We start from the raw sequence: 21402 nt of genomic DNA, 5'->3' as shown, positions 1-21402 counted from the left end.
TCTGAGATGCCTGGCTCAGGAGGCACTGTTCCAGAACAGTGATTTTATGCAGCTGTTGTTAGTTATAGAAAACTGTGCTGTCTGTACGATTTGTGGGATCTTGACAAAGCTTCTGAGCAGCCCTATTTGCAGCTTGTCAAAGTGGAGAATCATCAATAACATGCCAGTCTGTGGCCAGCCGCCACAGCATGCCAGTGGCTTGCATTTCATCTGCATGGTCTCAGTGGGATTGTTCTTGAAGACTGATTCACACAAATGTTGCCTGAAAATTAATTTCACACACAGTACCCAGTGACACGTAACAGGTCTTAAGGGTGTGTTCTCAGAGCAGAGTTAACAGTCCAGTTGCTTCTGCTCTCATCCAGCTAACAAAAAAGTAAAAAAAAATAAAAATTAAAAGAGATCACTCATTCAGAAAACAGATGCTTAAAATGGAGGACTGCAGGATTTTTCTACATTTAGAATTAGACCTCTGTGATGGTAGAGTGTCTAACTTAGGTAAGAACATCTCAGAATATAGATAAGTAAAGTTAGTGCTTTTTAAAATATATCTTTTCATTTTGAAAATATAGTTTAATTTTAGAGACAGTGACATTTCAAAGCAGAATTCTTAAAAAACTGGGAGAGCCTTTTCGTTTCCTTCAGTGATATAACTATGTGTAGACTGACCAGAAAGTATCATATGCCATCAAAGTTGTTTCTTTTCTTTTCTTTTCTTTTTTTTTTAAATCCTGTGGCATATTGTGTTAAACTTCTAGCAATTTTTACAGAACTTAATGTTGAAACTGAATTATTTTAGGAGAGGTGTCCACCACAGCATAAGATGATTTTTGAAAGTTTTAACACAAGTTTTTCTCTCTTCCTGAGAAAAGATTAAGGAAAATAAACAACATTTCTTACTCATAGCAGTGCTCACAGGCATTTGCTTGAGGCAGTATAGAGCCAGCCCTATACAAAGTTTTAGTGCTTGCTTGGATTTGTGCTCTGCCTGTAGCAGTTGTATGCCTAACTCATTTGAAACATATGAAGGAAATGTTTTGTGAACATGTGGCTAAATAACTAGAGATTGCCTTGTAATATAGATTGGTTTTTGTGTTCTGATAATTTTGACTGTTTTATCCTGCAATATCAGTTTCCTCGTAACCACCACCTATGGGTGGAATATTGTATACCACCAGGATGCTGCTACAGAGAGGTGGCATGTGGTCTAGAAAAATGATTTTCCCTGCCCTGAAGTGTTTCAGTTCTGAAGGCACAGGGATGTATTGTGCAGCATAGGACAAACACAAGCCAAGCACACATGGTGGATCACTTTCTAGGTATGGAATTTTTGAGTAGCGGAAGAAGAAAAGCACAAAAATGCTGAGGTGTACAAAGCAGCTGTTTTCTGACACATCTGGCATATTAGCTCTTCCTAATCAAAAAGGTACAAACATCTCAAAGAAGTAGGTGGTCCTTTGAAGAAGAAAAATCTGACAGTGAAACAAAGTCATGAACAGACTTTTTCAAGCAGACCTATTCAGAAAGTGTAATAAGAGTAGGTTGGTCCATGAAATTGCATGCAAAATATCTATTTGGTGTAAATAGGGGGAGTGAGAGAGGAAACAGAAGCCACACTGGATAAGCACAAAATTTCCACCAATTTTGATGGAAGAGGTACCAGTTTCTGAAATATTATTTTGTGATTTTATTCTTAGATAATTTTAGTGCTAAGCTAAGGGGAAAAGTACCTCACTCTTTAATCTATCTTCTTGCATCTTTTTTTTGAAGGTTCGTACAAAGGATCGTGTCTTTGACAGCATAAGTCATCTCATCAACTATCACCTTGAGAATAATTTGCCTATAGTTTCTTCAGTGAGTGAACTCTGCCTGCAACAGCCTGCCGAAAGAAAACACTGATTTGAGACAACTCTTTTAGTTATTGCAATTTGCAAACTATAACTGGTAGAAATTGCAGATCTGAAAGGAAAATGTACATTAACCACCCCCCTACACATATTCACATACATTTCACAAGTATGTTTTATTTAAGTTTAAGAAGCCCCATTTCATATGGTCCACTTGAACATTTTCAATGCTTTATGTGACATGAAATCACATCAGAAGCCTTTCTTAAAAGAAATTTCAACAAAATTGCTCAGATTCTCTAATGTGAATGTTGATAGTGTATATACACATTATATATATAAATACAATATATATTTATATTTTTCAAGTCAGCCTGTTGACAGTTTAAAACTATCTTCTGTGCCATGTGTTTTTACCAAAAGAAAAATAACAAGTGTGATTGTTCAGATAAAAAAATAGAATCCAGCAGTCTCAATTTCTTGAGAAATTTAATATTACAAATCTTATTTCTGATTTTACCTAAGAAGCACAACTATGGGGATTACAGATGGATTATGCTAGTTAACCATGGAAGGAATCTGAATTCAGTAACTAGTATTCCAACTCAGAAATTTAGCATAAAATGTTTTTTAAAATCATTATTCACTGTCACTGATATCAAAAGGATTTTATCTTTCTGACGTCAAGTTTGAATTCTTATATGATGCTATTCAAAACATTTGTATCTTACTTTAACAATGATTTGGTGTGATCTCTATGTGTACGAGGTGTGTGTTTTGATTTTTCTAATGATATTGTAACAGTATACTGTAACTTCAATTTTTTAATTTCAGTGCTAAGGTTATTTATAAGTAGTTCTCTGCTTATGGTGAAGATCTAGGTGTCCTTGAACTAACAGTCTCAAACGAGATGTTGCATATTGATTAGACAAGTTCAAATAACTTTTGTTTAATAGGCTTAATATGAGATGTACATGACTGTTCAAAGACATATCTGAAAAATCTTTTCTTCTTGTAAGCAGTGAAAACTATCTGAACTCAGTGGTCAGTTTTGCAAATGATGTCACTTGCATTTACTTGCCAAAGCATAACTTCATTTTGGCCTTCAGCAAGTGATAGCTATTGGAAATATACTGTTTTTCTCTAAATATCAAGTTAAAAAAACCCACATACAATAAAGACACATTTCTGGCAGCAATGCCCTTGACTTTTGGTACTGGGAAATGCTTTAAGGGATGTTTGTACTGTCCACATTTAAACATTATATAAAGTTATTTTCCCATTCAATGAATCTTATTATGAGTCAAATTCAATAGACACAGTTCCTGTAAATGCAATGCTTGTGCCAGAGTCAAGATTTAGCCTTCAGCAATCCAAGTCTTCTCTAGCACTAGTCTCTCAAATCAAATCTTCAGACTTGATTCATAAAAACTCAGCAGGGTAAGTCTAGGTTAAGTACCTGCCTATCCTGCAGTATACTTAAAGTTACATTTGGTTCTAACAATTTGCTAAGTTAAAAAATTTGTCAAACTGTAATCAAACTGACTGAAGAATTCACTTAGAATATATTGAGCAGGACTATCATATTAAAATTCTGAAATAATTTTCTTGTAGCTTCTGCTTTTAAATATGAAGTTGCAACTTGAAAGTTTGATTTTGAGTAATCTCAAAACTGAAAATTATTGTGACACCTAAGACTAATCATGCACCTATGTAAAAATACACTTGATTCTGTAATTAGGACATCCAGAAGCCAAAGATATTAGTGAACCAAATGCTTGTGATTAATTTTACTAAATATAGTTATTATTTGATATTTCTAGGTCTGAATGGGAGCTGAGAGATAAGGAGAGCAACTAAATGCTGAATTCAACCCAGATCAGTATGGTACTGAGTTTGAAGGAATTACTGAAATTTTGTTTTACTAGGCTGGGAGTGGCAGGGAAATAGGAACAGATCTTATATGCCAAAGTAGTATTGACCAAAATGACTTTGTTTGAGAGTCTCACAAAATGATTTTACTTACCCATGTCTCACCATTTTCCATTAGATTATCTTAGCTGCCACTATTTTTTTCATATATAATGCTTCTTATTCCATGCTCTAACCTTTCTGTAGCCATGTTCTGGAAAGTTTTCACTGTGATATCACTACCTATAAGAGAAGGTGTCTTTGAATATTGCATATCATTTCAGTAAAAGTCTGCTGCATAACCCTCTTAGGTGTCTTCAAGAAGACCACCTGCTCCCTATGTCTATTTTGGATTCCTAAATATCCTGGAAAAATGTGACAAGATTTAGGTGTATGAATTTAAGTCACTAAACATACATCAAAATAGATGTCTCAATTTTTTTACCACTGTCCTAGCTGTAGCTTTAATAACTTAGCAGCCACTTAGCTGCATGTTTTGGAAATTAAAGCTGATGCCAAGGAGACACAAAATGAAACTTCTTGACAGAAATACTAAATTTCCCAGACTATATTTCACAAACTGTGCCTCTGGGGGAATGTGGCTATTTTGAGCTGCTCTGTCAGCACAGCCAATTTGCCCAGCTCAGCATATCCACTGGTGATGCAAAGGTTACATACATCGATGCAATGTGGCCCGAGATGGCAATAGTGCCACTGCACTCAACAGTGCCCTGCCCACACCACGGGCCAGCAGATCCTGCCTGGCCACACGTGAGCATACAGAGGCTTTTCTGCATCGCTGGGAGCCACACAGACTCACAACTGCTCAGAAAGGAAGAGCATGTGTGCCGCTCAGTACTCCATTTGTTGATCCAGCCGTGTTTTTGTCCCTGTCACTCTGGTAGATTTGGCTTTCTCCTTTATGAAAAAGGCAAATAAACTGTAAAGCTGTTTGGACAGCAGCTCCAAACCAGTTGTCATTAGACCAGTTTTAAACTGATTTCAACAAGAACTAATTGAACCTGCTAGAGTGGCTGGGCTCACTTCTGTGAGGAGCCAACACTGCCACCAACTTAAGAGAAGTAAAAGTAATAAGACAGGTTTAAATGTTGTGAAATTAGCTGAAAACCTGACAACTGACAGCATAATAATATGAGTCTTTTAATGTTCACCGTTGGTTTGGAGTACCTCACCTATTTTATTATTTTTTATGCAATCTCAAGGACTAGACATTTGCTTGTGGTACTTCAGTACCTGACTTCAAGAAGTGGGATTTTACTGAATGAAAAACATTTCTAGACTCAATAGAAATCACTGAGATTAGGTGATATTATAGTATCTTTTAATGTTTTTCCAACAAATAGCTGAGAAGTCAGAACTGGAACTCTAAATGTCCTGCAAGACTGTCTACACTGCTTTTGAGTCTATCTATCTGATCTGGTCATGTTGCAACTATAGGAATGAATGGCAATGAAAACACATTCAATGACTTTAAACAAAGACCAATTACATGTGAACCACATGATTTTGATTACTTTTTATTGCAGAACTAGACTAATTATTAAGTTAATAAAATTCACCCGATGTTGCTGGCAGTGGTAGGCTGCACATCTAGGTACCATCACGTTTCCAAAATTTCATTATTTCAGATGCTTCAGAAGAAATGAAACCTGAAAATATGGTTTGAAAACAGAATTACCTTCTGACAAATGGGAGTTTGCTCAGAGTGAGAAGTTGCAGCTCCCCTTTCCTTAATGCAAGAAGAGAATGTTCAAACTAACCATACCTGGCTGGTCACCATGTGAGAAGATGCAATTTCCATGGCTTAATGCCTGCCTTTTTGCCCAGTTATACAGTTGTTTACTCCACTTAATTTCCTACAGGGTTCACAATGGAAGGTAACACTGGTTCTGCCAAAACCTGTCTGCCAGACATTCAATAAAAGCTTGAACAAAGGACATAGTCCTGGGACCAGGATTTCAGTGCAAAATGTGTAAATGGAACAAAATGTTTAACAGTCTCGTAAATGTCACCTGCCAGCACTAAGTTTTCTATAGCCTATAGTCATACTTTTTCCACACTGTGGAATAATATGCTCACATTTCTTATCACCATGGTCCCCAGGCATCCTATGAAGTAAGATGAGGAGAATTAAAAAAAAAAAAATTATACTGTAGTGTGATTGCTGCTGGCATATCAATACCAGATACTAGATATAATGTATTAATAATAGAATTTATGCATATTTAGACATTTGTCAGTAGATTTGATAACCAAAGTTTTGCACCTTCTAGGAAATTTGCAGTTATCAGAGGGATATTTGGAACTTGTGAATACTCTGAAAAAATATTACAAGTCCTGTTTTCAAAACTTTGTTCTTAGCTTCCAATGTCTATCCAAAGTAAATGCTAGAACCAAGAACTTATATTAAGTAAACCATAATCCATATTTGCATAAATGAATTCTAAGCTGAAGTAAGAGACATACTTCCCTTTTTATCTGCCTGACACTTTCAAAATATGTCTGCATAAAGTCTAAATTCAGACATACCTTAGTGTACTGTAAAAACCACTTTAACTTACATGGTCTTTTTTGCTCAAGCTGAGGTTTGCACTCTTCACACATCCATGTGTGTTCAAAACTGTCAAAATAGTGTGTGAATTTCCACTTAATGCTCTGTGATCAGCTGGACTTACTCTGCTCACTCACAGTGTCTGTGCACCTTGGTGATATCTGCATTGGATGCAGCTGGAATGAGGGCAGGCCTGTGGAAAAGATAACATGGACATACAATTTGCCTGCAGTTAACTAGAGGCTTAGATAGAGAAAAGCTGTCTTGGGAGAGAAAACTTCAGGGATAAGAAATGTGAAGCCTGGAAACACGAGCCAGTAGGCATTTAAGCCACTAATGAGAATAGAGAGTTGTTGCCAAATTATAAGCATGCTAATTGGTTGATAGAGTTAAAGCAGAACCTCTGGGGATACAAAGCCTACTGCTCATCTCTTATTGAGACATTTATGTTCACAAGCCCTGATCTGTTCCTCTGCACACTCCAAAGTAAACATCTCCTAAGGCTTCCAGGGAGAAAATGCAGGGCAGCTTTTTTATTTTTTTTTTTCGGTCTCAGTAATGGGGATAAGATTTCAGAGCTACACATTTCTAGGAAAAGCATCATACAAAGAGAGTGTTTCAACCTTGTTGACAACACAACAGGTCATGGAAACCAAAAGAAGAAGCTAGAACTAGGTGACTCATTCTGCTACCCTACTGTGTAAGAGACAGTGCAGATGACTCAGAAAACAAAGGTAGCTTCAGATTTTGAGATTAAGATACAGATTTACACTTTATGTAGCTATCATGAAGATCAAATAAAGTCCAGGTCAAATGGAAGCTTTTTCCAGCAGTCCTCCTCTTTCTTCCATGAGGAACAAGACATCAAACACACCCAGGCATACATTAATTCAAAATTAAGTGACATTTTCTATTAAGTCATGAATGTGAAGATGATAATTAGTATATATTTGTGTCCTTTCTGTCTGGATTGCTGTGATAACTGCTTCTTAGTAAAGTCCTGCAGAGTTAAAACTTGAAAGAAGCTAGGTTTCTTCTTTTGAGGTAAATGTTTTTCTTTGCATTGTGTGGCAGCAACAACAAAAGTAAAAAGTGACTATTTTGCTGTAAAAGAAGTTTTATTGTACAATTGTTATTTAATAATATTTATTACTTTTAGAAACATTTTTAACTGAGAATTGCAGGAAAGATAATGTATGTGGAAATATTGTGATAATTTATATTCCTAACCACTTTTGTGAATCTCAAGTCTTTCCCTCTCTGCTGACTGTGATATTTTAGCTATAGAGACAAATTTTGTCTCTGAGGAAGTCCTTGAGCAATGTAGTTTGGAATATAAGTGTCATGCAACTGTTTTCTGATTATTCAGTTTGTATATGTTTAACCAAAGTAATAAAGCAGTGAGCACTATTACTAGATTGAAATGCATCTAAAGTGGGTTTGAGTCTATTCTCTTATGCTCAGATTCCTTAATGAAGTTTATTTGCTGGGTTTGGGATTGGGCTTGGGAGCCCAATCTGTGTCTTGTGCCTCCCAACCTGAAGGGAGGCACATTTTGTAGCAGAATGTGTGCCGTTCCAAAAGGTTCACCTGGATACTGAATCAAGTAAGTCAATCAATTGCTCTGGATACTGAATCAAATAAGTCAATCAATTGCTCAACCCGGTAGAATCAGGGATGAAAAAATTCAGAGGAACAAATGGCACATGAGGACCTGGACCTCAGCTACCCTGACCTTACACCGTCACAGGAGTTCCATGTTCTTTGACAGAGACAACATGTGTTTTTTTCAATGAATACTACTTTTGTGAAAACATGCAAGTGTGAACACAGGCCCTCCTTCTGAGCCAGATGATGCCCTGTCCTGGAAAGGGAGCTTTCCTGCTTAGCACACTGAATAGGTGAGAATAGAAAAGGGTAGTCCCCTCCATGATGTTTCCGTGGAGAGTGACTGCAAGGACAAGAGCAGCCACTTTGTGTGCTGTGGAGAGAACAATGTCTCCGTGCCAGCAGGAAGCTGATCTCTGCTGAGCTCTAACCCTAGTCCTCTTCCCCCACTGACCACGTCTTCTTGCAAAGGCCCTTCCTTCTCTTTTAACCACTTGGACAAAGGCTGAGCCTAAGCATGCCCTAGGGAGTTACGCTGCTCTTGGGGAGAAGAATGCAGCTCTGAATGCATGCAGACTCTGCAGCACAATGCCTCCAGCCTTCTTCAGGTCCTGGGGGCCACAGGACAACAGCAGAACCCCCCAATCATTGCTGCTGTACCTGGCTCCCATGAGTCTGGCCACGAGAAGGGAGTTTGTCCAGGCCTAGCATGGCCTGGGTTCCCAAACTCAGCTGGGAGTGTGCTTACTTGTGTTGGCAGCTGAAATGGCATCTGCAGGTGAACGCCAGCACATCCCCACTCAGAAGGAGCTGACTGCCCACTTTTAGGACCACTTTTTTTAAGCTTTTTGGTACCTTACACATGGGTGTGTTTTCCATTTCTTTACTAGAGCAGTTGGAAACAAGCCTTGAAGGCAGCACAAATCTTCACTACAGTTGCTTCTTACAAAATGTCTCTTTCCAGGGAGCAGCCGTGCCTGGCATAACTGGAGCAGACAGGCCTCCAAGCAGATAGGCCATAGGCTGACCCTACTCCCAGAAAGCAGAGACAAAGCCTTCCTCCACCTCTGGGGATGGCAGATGCAGAGCCTGCCACCCTCAGCTCCATAGCATTCACAGAATCATGTAATATCCTGAGCTGGAAGGGATCCATCAGGTTCATCACGTCCAAGTCCTGGTGCTGCACAAGACACCCCAAGAATCACACCTTGTGCCTGAGAGTGCAAATGTTTCTTCAACTCTGTCAAGCTTGGTGCTGTGACCCCTTCCCTGGGAAGCCTGTTCCAGTGCCCAACCACCCTCTGGGTGAAAAGTCTTTCCCTAATATCCAACTGAAACTGACTCAGCTTCATGCTGTTTCCTCAAGGTCTGTCACTGGTCATGACAGATGTCCCCTCCCCTCATGAGACCACAGTGAGGTCTTCCCTCAGTCTCCTCCAAGCTGAAAAGGCAAGACTCAACTGCTCCTCACACAGCTTCCCCTCCAAACACTTCACCATTCTCATGGCCTTCTATTTGACATTCTCCAATAGCTTAATATCTTTTTTATATTGTGGTGCCCAAACCAGCCCCCTGCACATAGTGAGGCTAGCCCAGTGCAGAGCACAGCAGAACAATCCCCTCCCTTGCTGGCTGCTGATGCTGTGCCTGAAGCATCTCAGGACCGCTTAGGACACTGCTCACTCATGTTCAACTTGTCATCGAGCAGGATCCTTAAGTCTGTTTCCACACTGCTGCTCTCCAGGGTCTTATTCTCCAGCCTCCCATTCCCCAGTCTACACACACAACCAGGGCTCAGCCATCACAGGTGCAGAATCCAACACTTGCCCTTATTAAACTTCTTGTGGTTGGTGATTGCAGTCCTCAAATTTATTGAGGTCTTTCTGCAGGGCCTCTTTGCCCTTGAGGGAGATGGCAGCTTCTCCCAATGTAGTATTATCAACTAACTTGCTTAGTATTCTATCAAGTACTTAATCCAAGTCATTTCTGGAATGTTGAAGAGCATAGGGCTGAGGACAAGGCTCTGAGGAGCCCCACCAGTGACAAGTCCCCAGTCTGATGTCAGCTGATTCGCTGTAACCCTTTGTGCCTGACCCATGAGCCAGCTGCTCACCCACCACATGTGTTTATCCAGCTGTGGGCTGCACATTAGGTCCAGAAGGATTCTGAAAGAGATATTATGAAAAGCTTTGCTGAAACCCCAAAAGATTACATCAACTGGCTTCCCTTGATCAACAAAGTGGTCTATCTTGTCATAGAACGAAATCATGTTTAACAAGCAGGACTCTTCCATCTCATGAAGCTGTGCAGGATGTGACTGATGAATGCATTGTCTTCCAAGTTTTCAGTACCTCCCAGAATAATCTTGACCATGACTTCACAGGGCACTGAAACAAAACTGGCAGGCCTGTAGTTTCCAGGGTCCTCCTTCCTACCACTTCTGAAACACGAGGCAACATTCTCCAGCTTTCAGTCAGCTGAGACCTCTCTGGACTCCCAAAACCCCATGAATATAATTGAGAGAGATTTTGCAATGACAACTATACCTCTTCGAGGATTCTTGAATAAATCCCAGTCAGGTCCCACAGATTTGTAGGGATCCAGCTGGAGCACCAGGGTCCATACAACTTCAGGGTCAACTGCAAGTTGATCATTCTTGCAGTCATGGTCCTGGAAGGTCAGGGCACAGAGCCTCCCTTGGTCTGTTATCCATGTAGAAGTCAGAGGCAAAGAATGCATTAAACACCTCCGCCCTGACCATGCCCCTGTTTGTGACATGACCATCCTTACCCATAATGGCCTCCTTTTATTTCTAAGATGCCTTTTGTCAGTGATATTGAAGCAACTCTTTTTATTGTTCCCTACATTTTGGCAGCTTCATGTCCAGTTGAGATTTGACAACACAAATTTTCTCCCTACACTGGCAAACACCATTTCAGTATTATTCCCATGTCACCTGAGCTTGCTGCCACTGGGCTCACACCTTCCTTTTAGTCTCATTTCCAAGAGAAGATCCCTGTTCACCTAAACAAGCCTTCTGCCTCTGGAGTACTGCCTTCAGGCACAACACCCAGAGTTTAAATGAATGTTTTCCATAGAAGGCCAAAATCCTTTCAAAATTCCTAGAAAAATGACTGCTTACTTGACACCTTTAGTTTAAAGGTTTGAGATTTTTTTATTAGAAGTTTTCAAAATGTTCCTGGTACCTAATGATTTGAAAACATTCTCTAAGACTGTTGGCGATAAAAGACTCTTGGAAAGCAGATTGTGAAAACCTTTATTTTCTCCACAGGTGACTGGATTTGCATTTATTTAATAATCCATAATCAAAACAAATAGTCAAATTCATTAAATAATATGAATGAAAGGCTTTGTAGTCTTTGCTCCATGTAAAACCAATTAGAAAGGAAAACCAAATTTGGTTTCCTGTATGCTCAAATCAGCCTGGATGATAAAAGGTTAGATTCTGGGATGTGTTTGGAGGAATTTTCTAATATTTTAGGGTGGAAGAAGACATTCTCTATCTTTTCTCACCTTCAAGGGTATGTCATCTTCCTGGCTGTTTAAGGTCCACTGCTGTTAAACTCTTGACTTGTCCTAATTCAAAATCTGCTCTGAAATCTTCCATAATATATGCCTTATCTAGTACTTCCCAATGGGATGGACTCACTGAAGATTGTATTGACAATAGTTTTTTTCTCCAATCGTAAGTACATTGTAAATTGTAGTAGCAGTGTTACATGTGAAGCCATGAATCTTAGAAACCTGCTTCAAGTACAGCAGGGTACTGAACTAACAAAATATCCCCACAGCTCCAAATTAAGAGAAGGAAATCAAAGTAGAATGAAAGGATTTTGTACTAATAAGCCACCACATGGCCTTTAACAGTGGCATTCTTTGCATCACTTGTACCTTGCACCAATACTGACAATAGCTAAGGCTAGAATACAGATGGTAAAACTCACTTTTATTTACATCTTTTCAGACTTTGGCCATCAATTTTTTTTATTTTTCACCTATATATCAAGAATCATGTAACATCCTTGACATGAGGGTTGGTCTGGGCTCAGCAACCATGTTTTCTCAAACCATTGAGTTCCTAAGGCCGATCTGCTCTACAATAGCAAGGAAGCTGCCATGTGCCACCACTCTGGCAACTAACACAAGTATATAAAAATTTGAGCTTACAGTTTTAAAAGCCACAACAACAGGGGAGAACTTCCACAATAGCCATGTAGAATCTAAAAACCTAATCAAGCCATGGCAATGTAATGTCACCAGTTCTATTTCTCACAAAACTACAGAGCCTTCAGCCTGTATCTACAGTCCATATACTTACATCATGTTTACCTTGGTTTACCTTTTCCTTCTTCTCTAAGTGCACTGCTTTTCAACATTTTTGGTAGAAATTATTTCATATTTACTACTCTCTTTCACAGTTATTTCATTCAAATACAATTCTTCTTTGTTCTTATACATTTTTTCTACATTTACAGACTATTAATTTGTAAAAGATAATCACAATGCAAACCTCTACATTTTAAAGGTTTTTGCTACATACAATACACAACTTATACACAATACATATTTTAGAAGAGTCTAATGCTGTTGCTTTAAATGATTAAGACCAGAGTAAAGCTACGGATGAACTCTTTCAGGCTGTATATTAAAAAAAGCCTCAACTACTTCTGATTGTGCATAAGGCAAAGTGTATTTTGAGACATTAAACACAAATCTTTGAAAGAGCCCAATGAAGTTAGATGTATACATTCTTACTGAGACAATGGGAACTTGTCCCAGAATTTCCCATCAAACTCCACTGAAGCCTCCAGCCATAAAGTACAATTGATGGAAGTACCACAGGCCACTTCCATGGCGACCTGAAACCAAATGTCTGTGAAGTCTTTACCACTCCAGGACTCAGGAAACCACTTTGACACTCAACATCAACCTGTACTCAGGCTGGTAAGGCAGAGATGAACTATAAAATTGTTGTCAGGTTTCTCTGGAATGGGCTCTCAAAAGGTCAGGGCTGGGGCTCCAGGTCTTCCAAACTAAATAAACCTTCCTTCCAGATCCAAGGTAGGGTCAGGTATAGATGGAGATATGCCTTTCAGCATGACCCTGCTGTACCGCATCTTCCCTCTGGTATCTGCAGAAGTGTCCAGAAATAGTAGAAGCATAGGATCCCACTGACAGAAAATGAGACATTGTCCCACTCGCAGAACTTCCCAGGGAGAATTTCTAACATAATCCCACACTGTGGTAGGGCCTAGAAAGGAAAGAAGGAACTCCACAGGAATCCACTGTGGTTCACTGCTTTCTGAAATGATACGTCTCTCTTTCAGAACGGAAGGATCTCAGCTTAGGTAGTGCATTCACAATGTATACAGGTTGATATAAAGTGAACATACATTTTTAAATATATTGAAAATAGTAAGCAAAAATATATGCATTGAAACAGCACATACATTTGTTACACATGTATTGAGGGGTCACATTTTAACTACTTTAAATAGCAAATATATATCCTCTCTCAACGGTTTACTACTGCTCACTTAAAATATATTGTGAAATGCCACAGTGACAACTGTCATGTTGTCTTCCACTAAACACGAAAAGTTCAAATAACAATGGAAAAAATAAAAATACTGCATTGATATTACTTGTTAAAGTTTCTGACAGTTAAAAGCTACTACTTCATTTTAAATATCCCCATTGAAACGCATCTATTTGTACAATTAGTCACACTGTATACTGCAATACAATGTTTAGCATGTTGTAAACTTTTACCAATCAATGACTTTTTAATGAGAAATTGTACAAATATACAGCTATTTATACCACATACATATAAGGCCATTAACACAACAGCAAGATACATACAGAGAACTACAATCACCAACTTATGCAATGAATTCTTCTCGCAGCAAGCAATAACTGGGCTCATCTTACAATCATCAGCAGTCTTTAGTGAATGCTGAACTTTCCAACAGGTTTTAATGATGCCTTGCAAGACCACGAGGTGCCAAATGAAGCCTTAGCATGCAACGCCATTGTGGCACTTGATGTCCTTAGCTGTGCATGGACTCTGTCCTGGTTTCTGGCTAGCATGAAAGGCTTTTTCTGAATCAGGTGTGTTACTGAACGAACACTCAATGCAAATGATTGTTGATAAATATGTTCTCCAAGTTAAATAAATGCTAAGTGTTTTCCCCTGTGATTGAAGTGCATGAATATTTAAACTACACCTGTAGCTTAAACCTAAAAACCACAGAAAAGTACTTGTCTTGAGTAGTCCTTTACTTACAGAAGTTTCCATTGTGAAATGAAGATTCATTTTTCTCAGCAATACATGAGGGAACATTTATTGGTGTGAAATCTTCTTTTGGCTTCTGGGTATTGCTGCTGCTGGATTTACTTCGACTGTGATCTGGAGTGGGTTGAATAGGCAAAGATCTGGCCACCTTGGATTTCACCAGGCAGCCACAAACAAGGCGAAAGAAAGCCCGACGCATTTCCTTACTGGCCAGGGTGTAGATGATGGGGTTCATTGCGGAATTGATGACCGCCAGAGCAATAAACCAGTGGGCTTTGTACAAGATGGAGCACTCCTTGACTCTGCAGGCCACATCGATGAGAAACAGGATGAACAGTGGAGACCAGCATGCAATGAAGACACTAACGACGATGACAACAGTCCTAAGGAGTGCCATGGACCGCTCTGAGTTATTGTGGTTGGTGACATTACGACTGCTGGACTTAACCAGTATGTAGATACGGGCATAAAGGATGACAATGGCGACCAAAATGGCTATGAAGATACTAATGCAGAACACAACATAATTTTTGGAGTACAGAGGCAAAATTGTTGAGCAATCTGGTAAGTTGTTTATACAGTTCCAGCCAAGGATGGGGAGGGCACCCAAGGAAATTGAAATAAGCCAGCATGTACCAATGAGAAGGAACACTCTGTATTTTTTATTTGCGTCATAAGGCCTCATTTTAATCATGGTCAAGTGCCGCTCAATAGCTATTGCTAGCAAGCTGAAAGTGGAGGCTCCCAGGGCAACAAACATGCTACCTTCCCTAATGAACCAGATTGTAGAGGACAAGCTCAGAGTTTTCTTCCCAGACATAAGAATGTTTACTTTGTAAACAATCCCAGCTAAAAGATCACAGAGAGCTAGATTGCCAATAAAAAAGTACATGCGGTTGTGAAATTTATTGTTTTTCCATATGGCAATCAACACCATCAAGTTTTCCAGGACTATGAAACTACATAGGATCAGAAATGAAATAGTGGGCAGGTCTATTTTATCAGTTGCCTTTTCCCTTAAAATAAGTTTTCCTGTGTAATTATAATGCAGTACAATAAGAGAGTCCATCTCTTCATTTCCTTGAGGGCTGACAATAGCATCAGGTGGCATGGTAACTGCTGCCATCATTTGTTTCCTGATAGATGCTGGACTTTTTTTCTTCAGTATCACAAGGATATAGTTCCAATAATTTTCCACAAGAGGGAGATCAAGCCACGTTCCTCCCAACGCTCCTCTGGGTAGTCGTTGTGTATCCTTACCTCCAGCACGCCTCGCATATTAACTCAGGAGAGTGGCTCTCAAACCAGGCTCTGAAAATAAAATCAACAAATACAACATAAATATCAATGTCTTCCCATGTCACCCAGTGCTTAAGCTGCAACCTACATCCAGGAGCCAGGGGTGAGGGTCTGTGACTGACGGGGCACTAAGGTTGAGCACTGCTGCATGCCTCACATGTAGGCAGCTGTAGGTAAGCTCAGAAACAGCCTGGACGCGGAAATACAAGGTCAATGCCACTACAATGTCACAACTGCTCAAAGGTGTTTCCCCCCTACAAAATTTCCATGCTGAAAAACACACAGAAGAGCCACGAGAAGGATTGGCAAACAGACCCAGCAAGCCATAGTGTGCACAGTAAGCAGCTTACTTCCTCTCAAAAAGACCTAATTGTACACTGCACTACCAAAAGACCACCCAGCCATCACTGCCTCCACATCAGCAGGGCAAACTCTGTGCTTTTAAAGCTTGTTCTTGTTTGCCATGCAGACACAAGGTAGGAAACATCCTGAGAAAGTTGGTGTCAAGTCTTGATGCCAGTGTGCATGTTGCCAGTGCTTAAAATAACTTCCCCCAGTTAATGGTATAAACTTCTGCTATTTACAGTTGAGAAGACATACTGAAAATCAGTCATCCTAAAGCCAATCTTGCCTCCCACTCAAATTAGTTGGATTTTTGCTATCTTTTTTTAAAAATAAACACAGCAAGTTATATATTTATAAATGTTGTTTTTCTTTATAGTTAATTTTACTATTTTTTCCCTTTGTGTAGATATATAGGACATATATTTAATGTCCTTGGGTATTTTAAAAAGTAAAAAATATTTACACCAAATATGTTTTTCTCAGAAATTCTGATTTTCTTGAAGTAACAACTTAGATTTACCGCAGTATCTTCCCATGGACTTTGAGGTTCCATTTTCACAGCAGATGTTCCAACATGTCTTTTTTTTCAAAATATCAGAAGAGATGTGCACAGTAAAAATATCAGAAAATGTCAGAAGCACTTACTGTTTTACCAAAAATGTTGCAGTTTAGTTGCTGTATACTCCAATGACAATCAGTGCTCATGCCCCAAATGTATGCACTGAGGATGAGCAAATGGTCAATTTTTCACTTTTCTAAGGAAACAAGGATGGAGATGAGGTCAGAACTTGTTTCATGTGAACCAAATTTGTAACTTTTTTTTTCTTTTTTTTCTTGGTAAGAAAATAATTGCACTGAATGGGATGACACTTCTCATGGGCCCAAAATTAAATAACTTAATTTAGGGAATTTTTTAAGAGCTGGAGCTCCTGACTCATTTATTTACTCAACGGTCATGAACATTTTCCAAACATGTTAAAGACACTTTCAAAGGACAAGTATCAAGGTAAGGAGGGATGGAAAAAGATGATCTTTAAGGTCTCTTCCAACCCAATCCATTCTCTAATTTTATGATTCTGCATGCAGGCTTCATAAGATCAGAAATACGTTTGAGCCACTGCTGACCCAACAGACTGTTTAGGGCACTTGAGAAGTCAGAGATGCATTTGCAAGTGCCTTCTGAGGATGAGGGGAGGAGCAAACCACATCCCAGATGAAAGTGAAGGTATTTAAATGGTGACCCACACCCTATTTTCCCACCCTTCCTTTTCCTTGTTTCCCTCCTTCAGAAAAAAAGTTATCTGATAAAAGCCTACAGTGAACTGACTTGAATTCTTAGTACATTCAGGATGTTTTAAAATTACTTTCTGAGGAAATAATTTAGTGTTTTTCCACTGTTATTTCCCCATTTTAGTTCATAGGTCCAAATTACTACAGTTGAAGAGGCCCACTGGAAAAGACATCCAAGAAACACAGTTGCTTCTTGGTGCCTTGGTCCTTTTTTACTCTGAAGATGACAGCAACCACTCATTTCTTTCCCAGGAGCTGAACTGGGCCCTTGAGCTGTTAAATTCTTTTCTGAAGCATGGTAACAGTGAAGCTCTCAACAGAAAAACTTCACCTCAGCTAAGGTTCAGTGTAATTGTAATTCAGTTACAATCTGTGCACTGTTAACACATTAACTGTCACAGCCTTTCATTGTGTTGGCTTATAACAAAATCCCACTGTGTCCATATGAATTGCAAGTGCTTTCCACTGTAAAATAAACAATTACATTTGACTAGAAAAGTATTTGTTGATAATACTTCAACCAGCAATACTCACCAGACTGATTCTCTCAGGCTGATGACTGCCTGAGAGAATAATATTCCTATCATTTAAGAGCCCCACATGCAACAAAATAAATACTTCTTTAAGACATTTTCAAGTGAGTTATCACAGTTGTCTATCAAAGTGCAAAAACATTTCTTTCTGTGAAGAAAATTATATGGCAGACATAGGAGTTTATCAGCCACAGCTCAGCAGATGTAAAGGGCCATGACTGTACTAAAGGTAATGGCACTATACCAGTTCCTCTGGCTGAAAGCAAGGATGATGCACCCAATCAGCAGAAATCGTACAGCTTCTGCCACTGTTAGTAATTACTTCTCTTCAAATTGTTACAGCAAACTCAGTATCACAAAACTAAATCTTTGCCTCTGACAAACTAGTAAGAAGACAAGGGAAGTTGTAACGTTATTATTTACCAGGACTCTCACTGAGAGAGTACCACACACAGGATGTTTCAAAGTTAATATAAAAAAAGTAGTAAATTAGAATTTATCTCCAAGTAATATCATTCAGCCATAGTCTTCTTTTATTTACCTCCTGCTTTGTAGCCAGTAATTCAGAAAATACATTATTTCTTTAACAATTAGAAAAATTAATGCTGGATATGCATTATAGTAACAAGAAAGTGACAAGGCAGGTTCAGGATAACATCTGTCACTGCTTTGTGACTGCTCAACCATTTACTCCTCAAAACAAGTTTGCCCCACTCACATACTAGCTACAAAGTATGGACCTCAGTTCAAAATATTTAAAAAACAACCTGAAGAACCTGTCTGTGGCATGTTGCTTGCCCAGCACTGCTATGGTTAGGTACTTCAGCATCCATGACTCTTGAAACCACTGGAAATTAGTTTTATTTCCTCTAAAGCAAAGCAGAGAATCCCTATTTCTACACCAGCAGGTACCACTAGAAGGTTAAACCTCTTTGCAATGCGGGGGCCATCTGCCTGTATTTCCTCATGGATGTGCTGGCTAAAACAGCGATCGCTAAATTACCAAATTAAGGCAGTGGTACAATATCAAGCACCACGGTCATGCTCCGGACAATTCAATTGCCTTCTCCAGCTATTTGGCCGATCTTTGCTGTCCCAGCTCCGAGGATGCAGAGAGCAGCTCGGTCCAAGCTGTGAGCATCAAGATATTCCCCCTTCTGTGCAATGTCCTCGCCCACTGGCATGTTTTGGAGTTTAACCACTGGAGAGAGGTTAATGCGGACTCCTGCAGAGGTCAAGGATCCTGGCAGGGTCAAGGACCCTTTCAAATTAGAGCAGGGGCTCCTTACCATAGATCACATCACTGGTGGACAGGGTCCACCAGTGTCTGTATGGTCCGTCTGCCCAACACACCATGAAAGAAGCAATGCAAGACACAGCTCCTCTGCCTTCTCCAACTGAACCACAAAGCGGTGCAGGTAGAAAGTCAGGGTCATAGCTCTCACTGGCTCCCCTGGCCTGCAGCTTTTCTCTGGGAACATGTAACTCCCAGTGCCAGAAGGCAACGGGGAACCTGTGGTAATGGGGATGCTAAAATCCTTCAGCAACCATCTCCCTCCCATAAATCTCAACTCTCTCTTTCCAGTGGGCTCTTCGGATATGAGTCCTACAGGGAGCTGAGGACTTTTACCCTCTCACAAGTCACTGGGCATTCTATATCTAAAAGACGTAAGAAATTTCTGTATTCAAAAGGTGAGCTAAACTGCACTCAATTTTCCTGAAGTCAAAGCAACAAGTGAGAATAAAGTGAGCACAGAACTTGACCTTCTGCTACATACTTTTGCCTGCAGAAGAACATATGATACCACATATTCAGCAGACTTGTAATTTGGAATCATATTTTCCTGTTTTCCAAACAGCCACAAACAGACGTGACCAAAGAAACCTGATCCCCTTTACCACCACCACCACCACTCACGCTGCAGTTCTGCCTCTGCTTCCATGTACAACACCACATTTTGACCAAAAGAGAGAATTTTAAAAACAGCAAAGGGAAAGACAAGAATGCAAATCTGAAGCAAAACCCTTTTATATTTTATGTATCTGTAAAGCCTTTCCAAATGAAAAGTAAACACATGTAATTTATCAGGCACCCTTACCCTGGTAGTCTCATTAACAGAAAGGACTTTTGAGAAGAGCAGTACATTTCAAGACACATTTCCACTGAAGTTAAGCTGTGCTAGATGCAGATGAAGTTTAGACAATAAACATCTGCTACAGAAAAATGTCTTAGAGAACTCAAACTCATAACATTTTTTTTTCTTAATTGAATGTGCTGGCAGTTTACAGCCTCAGGAAAACCAAGAGTTACTTTTCTTAGCTTCTGGCTTTTAGACATCAGTTTGAATTTTTTAATACCGAGTAGCACACATGTACACCTCACAGGGGAGCTCCCGGATGGTTTAATTCGTGGAGTTAAGGGGAAGGCATTTTGACTTCCCCCGTCTCCCAGCGCTCCCGGCCCATTCCCCCCACTCCAAACTTCAGTAACTGTTCTCAAATTCCCGTCAGCGCTGCGGCCTGAGCCTTCTGGGGTGACAAACGTCCTGCTTAAGTTACCCGACGTGTCCGCCGCCTGATGGTCTCACAGAGAGAACATCGTTCTACCCACGGGGCGTGAGGATCGCTAGACCCGGCGCTCCCACGCGGCTCGATGCCGCTCCGCGCCAGCCACCGCTCCTTTGCGCCACACCCGAGCGGTGCCTTCCCGCCCCGGCAGCCGGGCCGGCACCGCGCCTCGGCCGCGCCGACGGCGGGCGGGCATGGCGGGCGCCCCGGCCGGGGAGAGGGGCCCGGGCGGGCCGGGCCGGAGCACGGGTACCTGCTGCGTCCGCGCCGCGTCCCACGGCGCTCCGGGGCGCCGCATCCGACCTCGCCGCCTGCGCGGCGCCGCTCGGGCCCCGGGGCTGCGCTGGGCAGGACCGGGCCGGGCCGGGCGGGGCTGGGATCGCCCCGGCCCTGCCCCGCCGCCGCCGCCAATCCCCGCGGCTCCGCGCTCCCCCCGCTGCCCGCAGCCGCCTCGCCCGGATACCCCCGACAGACCTCCCGACCGCCCCTCCGGGCTCTTCTTGGTCCCCGCGTCCGCCTGCCCTCCGCTCCTGCCGCTGGCACGCTGCTCCGCGCCGCCGTCGCTGCCGGACAGGCTCCGCTCCAGCGGCCCCTGCCTGCCCCCGTGCCGTCCCGTCCCGTCCCGTCCCGTCCCACCACGCCTCACCCCGCCCCTTGGCCGCTCACCGTGCCCCGTGCCCGGGGAGCAGCGCCCCAGCGCTGGATGCTGCCGGCAGGGCACGGCCGCGGGGCTACCAGCGCGTTTAATGCTTAAACGGCGTTTTGGGCAGCCGGCGTGAAAATGTGAGGCGGCAGAGCCCGCAGCCGAGTATTTATAACGTCCAGAAGAATGCGAGATGGAGGGTACTCGGGTCGGGCGACTAGAATGTTCAAGTGAGGCTGTACGTATTCTACCTCTGCTCCTCTGTTTCACTGTGTCCAGTAATGCGACCTTCAGAGAGCTTGAGTCAAGAGGCACAGGGTAAAACATTCAGAAATTCTCGGTAAAAGTACTTCTTCGGGTTTGACCCAGAACTGTCGATTACAGCACGCTCCTGGAAAGGTACCTCTTGACAGAGTTATTGAGTGAATAATAGCAACCCAAGGACAGCGATAGGCACGTGGATTGTG

General features: G+C 41.2%; 2 protein-coding genes across 9 annotated transcripts in view; one reads left to right on the top strand and one right to left on the bottom strand.

Moving 5' to 3' along the window:
* The window catches only part of SHC3 (SHC adaptor protein 3), a 90300-nt gene extending 84763 nt beyond the window's left edge, over nt 1–5537 (top strand). For all 5 annotated transcript variants that reach the window (XM_064404760.1, XM_064404764.1, XM_064404762.1 and 2 more), the window contains one exon: nt 1771–5537. In XM_064404760.1, the coding sequence (XP_064260830.1) occupies nt 1771–1899 (129 nt within the window). In that variant the 3' untranslated portion in view covers nt 1900–5537. The remainder of the gene's footprint in view (nt 1–1770) is intronic.
* A 5661-nt stretch (nt 5538–11198) lies between these two features.
* S1PR3 (sphingosine-1-phosphate receptor 3) lies at nt 11199–20899 on the bottom strand. Of its 4 annotated transcripts, XM_064404766.1 has the most exons (3): nt 20767–20783; nt 16547–16656; nt 11199–15568 (listed from the first exon to the last, which is right to left on the bottom strand). In XM_064404766.1, exon 3 carries the CDS (start codon nt 15384–15386, stop codon nt 14241–14243), a length of 1146 nt encoding a protein of 381 aa, XP_064260836.1. In that variant the 5' UTR covers nt 15387–15568; nt 16547–16656; nt 20767–20783; the 3' UTR covers nt 11199–14240. The 4 variants fall into 4 exon arrangements, with proteins under 4 accessions (XP_064260836.1, XP_064260835.1, XP_064260837.1 ...); XM_064404765.1 differs by lacking the exon at nt 16547–16656 and having other exon boundaries at nt 20767–20899; XM_064404767.1 differs by lacking the exons at nt 16547–16656; nt 20767–20783 and adding an exon at nt 20546–20635.
* Between the last annotated feature and the right edge of the window lie 503 nt (nt 20900–21402).

This window comes from Passer domesticus, chromosome Z (assembly GCF_036417665.1).
Source record: "Passer domesticus isolate bPasDom1 chromosome Z, bPasDom1.hap1, whole genome shotgun sequence".
NCBI classification, from domain to species: domain Eukaryota; kingdom Metazoa; phylum Chordata; class Aves; order Passeriformes; family Passeridae; genus Passer; species Passer domesticus.
The sequence above is the reverse complement of the archived record's forward strand: the minus strand, read 5'-3'. Positions and strand labels throughout refer to the sequence as shown.